Source organism: Pipistrellus hanaki, assembly GCF_964339955.1.
Source record: "Pipistrellus hanaki genome assembly, chromosome: 7".
Taxonomy (NCBI): Eukaryota; Metazoa; Chordata; class Mammalia; order Chiroptera; family Vespertilionidae; genus Pipistrellus; species Pipistrellus hanaki.
Window position 1 is genome coordinate 38,008,423 of NC_140509.1, and position 13,007 is coordinate 38,021,429.

General features: G+C 41.3%; 1 protein-coding gene across 2 annotated transcripts in view; it reads right to left on the minus strand.

The window, feature by feature from the left end:
* UBE3D (ubiquitin protein ligase E3D) overlaps positions 1-13,007 on the minus strand; it is a 133,901-nt gene extending 120,894 nt beyond the window's left edge. The window contains exons 1-3 of one of the 2 annotated variants that reach the window (XM_084890635.1): positions 12,655-13,000; positions 4,060-4,259; positions 287-377 (exon numbers count right to left, since the gene is read on the minus strand). In XM_084890635.1, the coding sequence (XP_084746761.1) occupies positions 287-377; positions 4,060-4,259; positions 12,655-12,728 (365 nt within the window). In that variant the 5' untranslated portion in view covers positions 12,729-13,000. Of the gene's footprint in view, positions 1-286; positions 378-4,059; positions 4,260-12,654 lie in introns of both variants that reach the window. The other variant, XM_084890634.1, reaches the window with a different exon arrangement.

Below are 13,007 nucleotides of genomic sequence, written 5' to 3' on the forward strand. Positions count from 1 at the left end.
GTCTGTTCTTATAAGAGAGATGCTTCAGTGATCAACACTCTTCCACCAAGATAACCAAGCCTCCCCCCTCAAAGCCAGCATCCTATCGTTCCCCTGGCCAGCCTGAGAAGACCTAACTGCTCTGTGGCTGCTGGAGAGTTTTATGGCTGTTGTTCAAAGTGACATTAAGCTCGCTCTCATTTTAAGGCCATACACTGTTCCCTTGGCGATTACTTCAAAAATTCTGATAGGAAGGAGAAAAGCATTGCCAGGCACAGAACTAATCAATGTTAGATGCATTCCTTACCTGTCCCTTATTATGACTTCACCGCAGGATTGGCAATAAAATGTGCAGCAGTCTAGGGCTTCTGAGCTTTGATTAAACATTGAAGTCAGCTCTAAAGGAAATCAATGACACAGAAATCTTAGAGGTTTGGGACAAATATGTTAACACATTTATAAGAGTGTAACAGGCACAATAAATTACCATCAATAAATACTGTTTATGATGCACCCAGAAGCACACATTTAATTAGTATTATCTGATGACTCAACCAGAAGTAAATATTGTGAAGTGTTTTCAAAAACAACAGATTTTGCTTGTTCCGGAGCTAGGTGTTGCCCAGATTGTTCATATAACACACTGTTATTTCTCTCATTCCATAAACACCAACATTAAAGAGGAAGAAAAAGGGGCTATTTCTTTCATACACAGAACTTCACCATCCTCAGCTTCCTTCTGCTACATCTGAGGTATAGTTTTTCATCATTGTGACTGCTGGTGGATAGAGCTTTTACATTTAAGTTTAATTTTATTTAAATAAGATGTATGTCCACTCTGGCATATTACCAGTAGGTACAAACAAAATGAATCTTGAAACTGGTCTATTGGACAGGTTCCTGAGAATGGAATGGTTCCTACGAAGAATTCAATCTTCTAAAAGCAAAACTCAATTTCTGCTTAAAGCTGTAGAAAAACATATATTTTCTACATTATGTGAAATGCAGCATAAGGCAGTATGTTCTGTTTTCTTTATTTTGTTCATGAAAAAAAAAAAAATGTTTTCATTCCCTCCTCCCCAGAAAAAAACAAACAAAAAACACAAAAATATGTGTCATATAAAAAAAATATAAAGAAATGAGGTCATGTCCATAAGAATCAAGCAATTTAAATTTGGTTTAGGTTACTTTGTATGTACGGTAAGATTAAGTAGACCGAGGTAAGGTATCCAAAATATTCTTTTCAGTACCAGTAAACCAATTTTCAGTGAAATACTCCCCTCTGCTGGTCATTCAGCATGATCCTCTAGCTCAGGATCAAGTCAGAACTTTCGGATACAGGGCATCCTGGGAGAGCACTACCACCTGGGAATAAACCTAATGCTTGTGCTATATCAGATTTGTGTTCCATGTCAAGGTTATGATCTGACCTAAGTTACATTAAAAACAGTAGAACAATATGTTTACCATAGTCCCTAAAAGAAAGTTCTTACAATAGAAAAGGTGAGTTTTTAAAAACCGCGTATCACCATTGAATGCTAAGAATTTCAAAACTCTCTTTCTACGATACATTCCGACTGATTCAAGCTTACATCATATGTATCTACCTACTACTTATTCATTCAGCACCTATTATGAGCAAAGCCCTAAAGCAATTAAGTGCTGAGGACTATTTCGCATACCTTTTCATGCACCACAGCACAAGCTTTTGAAAGCTTTCCTTTTCAGATATTTGAGTAAAATATTTTTTAGAAATGTAGAGAAAACAGGAGATCAATGAATGCAAACTATATGCAAAACAATACATAGCAGTCAATTTATTTTGCCCTCTAGTCAAAACTAAACAATAATGCTTGCTGATTTAAAAAATTTTTAAATAGTTCAAGTTTTGCTTATTGCATATAACTGTTACAAAATATGGGTAGGTCCGTGGTTGGCAAACTGCGGCTCGCGAGCCACATGAGGCTCTTTGGCCCCTTGAGTATGGCCCTTCCACAAAATACCATGGCCTGGGCGAGTCTAATTTGAAGAAGTGGCCTTAGAAGAAGTTTAAGTTTAAAAAATTTGGCTCTCAAAAGAAATTTCAATCTTTGTACTGTTGATATTTGGCTCTGTTGACTAATGAGTTTGCCAACCTCTGGGGTAGGTGATAAACCAAATCTGATTCTGAAAGGTCTCCTTACCCCCTAAGTATGGACCCTAAAATCATGTTCCCAGAAAACTAACAGTAGATCTGAAAACACCCCACTATGTCTGTTTCCCCAGTCACAGACAGACAAAAAAATCCCTGCTGTGGCTGCTGTTATTGTTCATCACTGCCACAGAGAAGGTGATGACGGGACAAGGGCGGGCCAGCCTCCCACGGCCTCTTCCCTGACACACCACTATTAGGTGCACTTGGGAGTGTCAGTGTGTTTCCCATCTTGGTGACCCACTCTTCTTTCTACGAATAGTCCAACAGTCATTCTTCGTGTTTATCTTATACCATTTAAGCTCTGTGACATTACTTTCCCCTACCTCTTATCCCTAAAACCAACTCAGACTAGTTATTCCTCAACCCAGGACACCAGCAAAATTACTCTCCAGCAAATAAGGAGCGAAACTCGCTCTCTATTTTCCATTCCCTTTCAAAAGCCAGCAAAAAGACTCAGGGGAACTGAAATAGGCTGCCATCTCTTAAACGGCTCTTCAAAACTATCTGCCTGACCCCACCTCTGGCTCCATGCCGTTCAGATGAAAGGCTTGGTGAAAATGAGGCAGCAGTGAAATCTAAGAGTATAGCTGGGAGAAATAAAATCCTTCTCTGATAACGAACATATATCAGTCTGTGACAGCCTCTGTTCTCCATTGTAACATCATTTTAACCCACAAAAGTATATTACTTACAGGGTAATAAATGGAATAAACCAATAATTTTATTCAATAAATTATTCTGAGAGACACTTCTACTATCTTACTGAATCAATGTGCCAGTAACAAATACTGGAAATATGACAGGCATAGCAACATTCAAAATTAAATTATGCATCATACTCAGTTCCAGAATCTTTGTATGTACCGTTCTATTTGGAAATGTCTCTACGTGGATGCGATCATTTCCATCATTCAGTTCTCTGGTTAAATATCGCCTCCTCAGAGTGGCCTTCCCATCACTCCCTAGCCCAGTGGTCCGTAAACTCATTAGTTAACAGAGCAGCAAACCGCGGCTCTCCAGCTGCATGTGACTCGCAAGCCGCAGTTTGCCGATCACTGCCCTAGCCCATCAGTCTGCTTTACTTTGCCCATGGCACTTTTCTCTGTATCCAAGTAATTAATTTGGTCATTTTCTATCCCCACCCATTACAATGTAAGCTCCATGAAGCCAGAGACCTCCTAGTCTGTTCTCTTCTGTATCCCTAGAACCTAGACCCGTGGTCGGCAAACTGTGGCTCGAGAGCCACATGCGGCTCTTTGACCCCTAGAGTGTGGCTCTTCCACAAAATACCATGGCCTGGGAGAGTCTGTTTTGAAGAAGTGACGTTAGAAGAAGTTTAAAAATTTTGGCTCTCAAAAGAAATTTCAAACGTTGTACTGTTGATATTTGGCTCTGTTGACTAATGAGTTTGCTGAACACTGAACTGGAGCAATTCCTAGCTCACAGTATAAGGTAATGTTCACTGAATTAATGAATTTCTATGTAACGCTTTAGAATAAACTACATCTTGCATAAATCATCTTACTTCACCTTCATATCAGCTCTGTGAGCCAAAGCAGGGGTATATGGAAAATCTTTGTGAACTTCTGCTCAATTTTGTTGTGAACCTAAAACTGCTCTAAAAAGTAAGTGATTAGGAAGAAACGAAAACCACTAAAAAAAAATCTGAAAGAAACCAAAGCTCAGAAAGCTTATGTGCTACGTTTAACCGCACGTAGTTGATAAACGGCAGAGCTGGCTAAGACCCTGGATCTTCTCCACTCCCAGCTCCTTCCATGCCGCTGATGAGCATTCCACCTGGGAAAATTCAGCATTTTAAGGGCAAAATCACGTTTGATTTGTAGTGAAAAAGTTAATGCAGAAACAGGAGTGCTAGCATTGCTTACCTGTGCTGCTGTGTTCTGCCCTCGCCTGCAGCCGCAGGTGTAGTCCGTCTCCAGCCACGTACTGCAGGCCCCGGCCGGAGGAAGGCACAAGCCTGACCTCTGCTGGAAGGCAGATCTCTGTGCAGCCTCCAGGGGTTTTCACCAGGAGCGAGGACGGGGTTATGGAAACATCCATGGGCATGCCTCCTTCTTTGGGCTCTCTGGTAATTAAAAATAAAACACACAACAATTATTTCTCATCACTGAAAACCACATGATGAAAGAAACAAAAACGGCCAACGATCTCTCTGTTCCTCTTCAGTAAAGGCCCTAAAGTTAACTATCCCAGAAAAATAATAGTGAACCAATCACTAAAAAAGAAAAAAAAAAAGTCTAAACTAGGTTTAGACCAGGAAAGAGAGCACTTTACACTATTACTGTAACATGAAAGTTCTGGGATAGATGTTTTATGTTTGCTTCTTTTTTATGGTAATCATGCACTTTAAAATGTGCACTTTTCCCAATGATAATAATTGTGAGTCCAGTTCCAGCTCAGTCTTCTTTCCTGAAGCTTCCTCCACCTGCTACAGCCTGGACGTTCCTGAGGTTGCTCCTAGAGCCGCTCTGTCTGCACAGCCTGTCATTCACTTCCTCATGCTCCCTCCCACCCCTCCCCTCCCACAAGTCTCCCCAACTTCAGTTTCCTCAAACAAGCTCGGTCTAACCCTGGCCTGTCAAATGTCATGCACTTGTTCCTTGAAATATTTTTGGGAAGAGAATTCAACAAGGCAGCCTAAGACAGTGGCTTATTGATCTTTGCATTCCTTGACCATGGCTTGTACATTCATTCATTCACTCATTCATTCAAACTATCTTTTGTGAGTTCTATAATGTGCCAGGTACTGGGATTATAACAATTCACAATATATTTTCTCTGCTTTCCCCTCCCCCAAATAGGGGACAGGTAAGTAAACAGGAATGTAGAAACTACTTGTACTTATTCCTGACAAATACAGGTTATTATGGAAGCACATGGAGGGGGTTAGTGTCTACCATCAATCAAGCACTAATTTAATGATATTTGAATAATGAATGAATGAGTGAAATACTCCTGCTCCTGAGACCAGCATTACAATGTTTATTTTATTTTATTTTATTTCTTTATTAAGGTATCATATATTTGTCCTCATCCCCCCTCCCATTCCTATCCCAAATCCCTCCCCACGCATGCCCCCATCCCCCTGTTGTCCATGACCGCTGGTTAGGCTCATATGTATGCACACAAGTCTTTTGGTTGATCTCTCTCCCTTATCCCCACCCTCCCCTACCTTCCCTCTAACGTCCAATAGTCTGATCGATGCTTCCCTGTTTACTTTCAGTAAATTCAAGCTTGTTATTGGTATACAGGATTTTGATAAGGAGATCAGGATTATATTAAATAAAAGGTTCAGGAGAAAAAGTTTTCTTGTCAACATTAAGAATAAAAAAAAATAACTACAAAAATCTATTGAGTATGAACACTAGGCATAAAATGACTTATAAATCCAGTTCACTACAAACGCAAATCACTCAGTATAGGCAATAAAGAATAACACACAGTCCCCATCCACAAAAATATAAAAGGGGATTAAACACATAGAGAAAGGATTCTCATATAAAGCTGAAATATGCTTAGCACTGTAACAGAGGACTCCCTCTTAAAAGCAGACAGCATGTGCAGGCCATCCACTTTGCCTCACCTCATTTCAGAATGTGCGTTATCTTCATAGTGTCATCTAAGTTCAGAGGTCAAACCCTGAGTTCAGGTGTGAATCTTGGTTAGGCCCCTTAATTGCCTTAGAAAACCTTAAGACTGCCTCCTGGCTAGCTTCTTCTCAAAGTATAAGGATCTGCACTTAATTTGCAATATAGAATATCAAAAAACCACATATTTTCCCAAGTCAAAAGTCTGATTTTAAGAAATTATGTTTAAGAATCCTCACACGGCCGGTGTTGCTCAGTGGTGGAGCACCAACCCATGAACCAGGAGGTCATGATTTGATTCCTAGCCAAGGCACATGCCTGGGTTGTGACCTGATCCCTAGTAGGGGACATGCAGAGGGCAGCCGATCAATGGTTCTCTCTCATCGTTGATGTTTCTGTCCCTCCCTATCTCTGAAATCAATAAAAACATATGTTAAAAATCCTCTAAAGCAGAGGTCAGACAACTTTTTATATAAAAGCCAGATTGTAAATATTTCAGGTTTTACAAGCCATATATGGCCTCTGTTGTATCTTCTACTTTGTGTTTTTCTTTTTTAACAACCCTTTGAAAAATGTAAAACACATTCTCTGCTCACAGGCTGTACCCAAAAAGGCTGCAGGTTAGATTTGACTCCTGGGCCATAGTTTGACAATCACCATTCTAAAGATATACCATTTGTTCACTTGGCTACTTGAGTGATTTCGAAATTTCCAGCTGGCACTTGGAAGTGCTCCAAGGGATACTCCTGAGCTCCTAAGCCCCCACTCCCACCCCCTCTCTGGCTTACCACTCTTCCCCTTATCTTCCCTGAAAAAAAATCAGCCCATGACACAGGGCCAAGTAAGAAAGAGAGTCACTTTATGGTGAGAAGTCTAGCAGACACCACTTTAAGTACTCAAGGTTAATGTGAAATTTAATTGAACTGATCCAATCAAAATCATGCGACATCTCATAGGTTGTACTGGGAACACAGAATCACCTCTATGACATTACTGCCAAAGATGTATAATCTGAACCTAATTTTGAGGAAACACGAAACAAACCCAAAATGAAAGGATATTCTACAAAATAATTGGGCTGTAATCTTCAAAAGTGTCAGGATCGTGAAAGTTAAGGAAAACTGGAAAACTATTCCTTCCAAGGTAAACCTGGCACTGAATGAACTGGATTCCTGTGCTGTCACAGATCTATGTAGACAGCAGGCAAAACTTGAACGAGGTTTGAGTATAAGAAGACAGTAACCTACCATATTTTTCGGACCATAAGACGCACCGGACCATAAGACGCACCAGTTTTTAGAGAAGGGAAATGAAGAAAAAAAGATTCTGAAACAAATAGTGTCCTAAAATATTTTATGTGCGTTAAAACCCAACATCACAGTCATAAACACATGTAATCAACCCTGTAAAGTAAACAGCAGCATTTAGAACCATTTAGAACCATTATTAACAAATACAGTCAGCAAAAGACAAAATGTACTGTAAAACACAATAACGAGAGACTTCAGTAATAAATTAGAATAAAGTTGAAGATTTATGGTAAAGGTTCTGCTGAGATCTACAGTACGCCTACCCAGTAGTCAAGCACGGCAACAGAGGGTGGAGAGGAATGATTGGGGGCATAGATGCGGCATTCTTCCGGGCACGGAGTACGGGCCAGCAAGGGGTACAGGCGATGATTACGGTTTGGATTACGTAGTTATTGTACACCGCACCTGGGCTGACATGGAGATATGGCTGCAGCGAGGGCATGGAGGCTGACTACCATACATGGGAACTCCTCTACCACTCGGGGTTTACAGAGCGGGGCAGACACTCTGGGCACGGAGGAATGGACAGTGGCTGCAGCAAGCACACAGAGCTGGGCAAGCACACAGAGACCACACAGAGCCGGGCAAGTAAAAAAACTTTTTTTTTACAGTATATGTGTAGGCTATATTTGGACCATAAGACGCAGGGACTTTTCCCCCCCACTTCTGGGGGGGGGGAAAAGTGCGTCTTATGGTCCGAAAAATACGGTATTTCCCAATTTTGAGGGTTGCCTGGTGGTTAGGTAGGAAAATGTGCTTGCTTGTAGAAAAGCCACAGTAACACATTCAGGTGTAATAGCAACTTATCCCAAGTTTGCTATCAATCCAAAACAAAGTTTTTGAAGCTCTTAATTGTTAGCACTGTTTATAACTTGAGGCTTTCTTCACTATCCACTTGTCACATTTTTAAAAAATTTCTTTATTGATTAAGGTATTTGTCCTCAACCCCTCATTCCAATCCCCCATCCTGCCCATCCACTTGTCACATTGTGCTTGAAACTATCCAGTAAGTTCATATCTTATTTTTAATATATTTTTTTATTGATTTTTTACAGAGAGGGAGAGAGATAGAGAGCTAGAAATGTTGATGAGAGAGAAACATCGACCAGTTGCCTCTTGCACACCCCCTACTGGGGATGTGCCCGCAACCCAGGTACATGCCTTTGACCGGAATTGAACCTGGGACCCTTCAGTCCGCAGACCGATGCTCTACCACTGGGCCAAACCGGCTTTGGCCAGTAAGTTCATATCTTGCCCTGCGTACCAACTAATGTCTCTTCAATGGTGTATAAGACCCAGTGACACACTAGAGCCACGTGTGAAAGTTGCAGGCATTTTGCAAACTAGTTGATCTCACTTTGGCAGCTTTTGACATCATCCAGAGTGAAAGTATTAACACCACAGAAATGAGTAAATGCTGCAAATCTGGGAGGTGTTTGTTTGGTTGCTTTGTTTTCCTGGAGTGCAGGTTGCTAAACACTCACCGGCACACCACTTATGACCCTTTGTTATGTGTTCCATCAGCCCACCCTTCATACTCAGAGGAAAACAGTCTTCTGCCAGCTACCCTATAGTTCCAAACCAAAGTTCTTTCAGTTTATTACTCAAATCTTGCTTTTGCCTTTGGAATAACAATGTAATTTTTTCCCCCTATCCCTTTTTCTGCTTTATTTTTTTTCCAGGTGCTTCTCTGTATTCAACATATGTGTATTTTGTTTATTTTGTATGTCTTTTTTTCTGCCTAATTCTCACCCACTGCCACCATTAGACTGAAAATTCAATGAGAATAAATGTTTGTCTTTGCTCTTATTACTGTCCACAGCTGAATACCCATACTTAGAATCTGGAGTGTTGGCAATAGAACAGGAATTCAGTAAATATCTGTGGATTGAATAAATGAATGGCTTAGGTTTATCTCAGGAATGCGAAGATGGCTTGACATAAATATAATAGATTTTTCTAATGCAACTCACAGATGTAAAGATTAAGTCAAAAATATGATCATCACAAAACATGCAGAAATAATTGCAGATAATATCTATTCGTGATTAAAAGCCTTAACCTAGGCCCTGACCAGGTAGCTCAGTTAGTTAGAGAATGGTCCTGATACACCAAGGTTGTGGGTTCAATCCCTGGTCAGGGCACATACAAGAGTCAATTATTGAATGCATAAATAATTAGAACAACTTGATGTTTCTTTAAAAAAAAAATCAATAAATTTAAACACACACACCCTTAAACTAGGAAAAGAACTATGCAATCTACCAAACAGGTTGGCACAAAAATCAACTTGATCATACTTAAAGATTAAATACTACAAGCATTTCTTTTAAGATTAGGAAAAGAATAAAATTCAATCATATCATGTACATTAACTGTAAAATATGTAGACTAAAAATTCCAATTAACATGCAGAAATTGTCAGAATGAATTTTAAAATTTAAAACTTCACCCAATATGTTACAAAAATTTTATGTATAAAGACATAGATTGAGAGTAAAAGTGTAAAAAAGGCCATACCATGCAACCAGTATAGTCAACTGATTTCTGAAAAGACACTGAGTTATCTCAATGGGAAAATGACAGTCTTTTTAACTGATGGTGACAAAACAACTGGATATCCTTACAGGGGGGAAAAAAAAAAAAAGAAAAAAAAAAAAAGAATTTGACCCCTGCCTCATTCCAAACACAAAAATGAATTTACCATATTCACAGATCTAAATGTAAAAGCTTAAACTATGTCAAGTCCTAAAAAATAAACATAGGAAAATACATCTTTACAAGCCTGAGGTAGACAAGGATTTCTTAAGATACAAAAAACACTTAATCATTAAGGAAAAATGCAATAAACTGGATTTCCTTATAATTAAAATTTTCTGTTCATCAAAAAAAAAAAAGCTATTAAGAAAATGAAAAGTTACACACTGAAACTATTTAGATACAACGCATGAATGAAAAAAGTGTTTTCCAGACGATACAAACAACTTTTCAAATTCAACAATAGGACAACCTGACTTTTTAATGCCAAAACATTATAAGGTACCTTACAAAGGAACATATATGAATAACCAAAGAACAAATAAAAGGTACTCAACATGCAAATTAAAATGACAGTGAGCCGGGACCGGTTTGGCTCAATGGATAGAGCGTTGGCTTGGGGATTGAAAGGTCCCAGGTTCGATTCCGGTCAAGGGCATGTACCTTGGTTGCGGGCACATTCCCAGTAGGGGGTGTGCAAGAGGCAGCTGATCGATGACTCTCTCATCGATGTTTCTAACTCTCTATCTCTCTCCCTTCCTCTCTGTACAAAACCAATAAAATAAAAAAATAAAATGACAGTGAGATTCCCACTTTATATCACGAGAGAATGATACAATAAAAGAGCCTTACTACACTAAATGCAGAGGAGAATGTGAAGCAATTGGAATTTTTTTTCTTTTTTTTTTTTTCTGGTGAGAGTGTAAAATGGTGCAACCATGTCGGAGGTTGTTTGGCAATTCACATAAAGTAAAGCCCACATCTGCCCTATGACCCATCAGTTACCAGTGAGAAATGAAAATGCATGCCGACAAAAAGACTTACACAACCATGTGTGGCAGCTTTATTCATAATAAGCCAACTCCAGAGGCTGTATAAGGCCTGCGGGCCATATAAGGCCTGAGGAGTCATTTGGCCTGGCCCAGCCAAGGCATTAGGGGTGAGTTAATTAAATGTTTGACCAAATATAGCAGGCTGATGTTTAAGTTGATAATTTTTGTATGGCCCACAAATGATGTGTTAAGTATCTAAATGGCCCTGGGCAGAAAACAAAACAAAACAAGGTTCCCTACCCTCCTCTAAAACCACAAACTATCCAGCAACAGAGAATGAATACATGAATGGTTATAGGTTCTTTCAGTGGAAAGCTACTCAGCAGCAAAAAAGAACTGGATAGCTTATGTATTCTACGGCAGGAATGAAACAGGAATCTCGGAAACACTGTTGAAGGAAAGCAGCCAGAAACAACAACAAAAAAAGTGAGAAATGGCAAAACCAACCTGTGCTGAATGAAATCAGAACACTGGTTGCGTTTAGAGTGGAGGGAATTGATTAGTGATAAAGCCCAATCATCAAAGACCACGGGGACAAACCAGTAGTCCAGCAGTTAGATTTCTGAACTTGCTTACACAAGGGAGAGTGATCCGGGCCAACCCTGGAGGAAGCAGGGAGGTGTTTCGTTTTGTGTAAGGTTTGGGTCCCTACTCACCCTACAAAGTGAAATGGAATTGGAAGATACTTATTTGATGTGAGCGCCAGAAAGAAGTAAATATCCCCATTTTATAATTGGGGAAAACAATCAGACAAAGCAATTCTACTTTTGTGAAGAAGCTAGGATTTGTATTCAGTTCACCTGCCAAATCCAAAACTGCCAGACACCTGGCTGATTTAAGGAAAAGAGATACAGCTAAGCCTCCACCTACCTCACAGGGGCGCTGTGTAATAAACATTTTTAGGAGTTTAATATCTAACTTGCTGTATTTGAAACAGTGGGCACAGGAGAAAGGATCACATACTACAAAACAAAACAAAAAGAACACTTTCCTAACAGTTTCATATTTATGTAGCGGGAAGAGAAAAAAAGAAAAGAAAAAAAGAACAAGTTACAGGGTTTGCAGACTTCCCCGTGGAACTCTGAGTAAGAGGATGGGCTGCACAACCTGGATGGAATTGGAGAACATCATGCTGAGTGAAACAAGCCAGTCAATGAAAGAGAGACACCACATGGCCTCACTTATTTATGGATGATAAAGAACATTATAAACTGAAGAACCAAAAGATAGACATAGAGACAGTAAAGCAACAAGCAGACTGTCAAATTACAGCGGGGAGGTTGGGGAGATCTGGGGGAGATAAGAGATCAACCCAAGGACTTTTATACATGCATATAAGTACAACCAATGGACACAAAACTCTGGGGAGGGAGGGTATGTACGGGAGGGGGGGTGGCATTGGTATATGTACAAAAATAATAATAAAAAATATATTAAAAAAAAAAAAGAGGATGGACTGCAGTAGGCAGACCGCCTTGGTCAGTCACGCACTGAGCACACGTTTTAAATAACGGCCCTGTCAGTTTCTCTGCACACAACAGTGTGGGCGGGGGAAAAAACACCGACTTTATTTACAAAAGAGGAAAGTCGCTTTGGAACTGACCCTACAATGAAGGTCCTTGGAAGAGGCAGACCCGGCGGTTTGGGGCACCGTTTCCTTGGAAACGCATCAGCGCCCCTCGCACGTGACCGCGCCTGAACCCGGAAGCCCGTAAAGTGCCAGTCCTGGTCCCACAGGTCCGTGTGGGGCCGGACCGCGTCTCAGCAGCTCCCAGGTGATGCCCAGGTCCGGGGGCGGAGGGCTATGGGAGAGGGAGCACTCCACTCTGAGGGATCAGGAGAGCGCCAAGCACCTGGACAGAAGAAATTCAAGAGTCCATCCTCCCCGGGGAGGCGGAGACTTGCCGGGTGGCTTAAAAGCGAGCTGGACAGGGCACCCCGGAGCCCACACGGGGTCCCACCCCTGGCCTTACCGCAGGACCAGCAGCGCGCTCTGCAGCCGCCTCCGCACCTCCAGGAACACGCGCGTCTCTGCCGGCGAGGCCATGGCGGGCGCCCAGACCCAGGTCCCAGCCGAGCCGCCGCCGCCGGGGCCAGGGGCGCCTCTGCACGTGCGGCTCCGACACAAGCAGCATCTGCGGCCCGGGATTCCGGGATCCGCTCGCCGGGCTGAAACAGCCAGCCCACAGCGCCACCTGCCGGGCGGAGAGTGCGCTGCCTAGAGGACTCGATGTGGGGAGGGGGCGTGAGCATTTTCAGAGCAGGTTTGGGGGTTCTGAGCCTTGGGAAGGTGGGTGGGAGAGCCAAATTGTCCTCCTCCCACTCC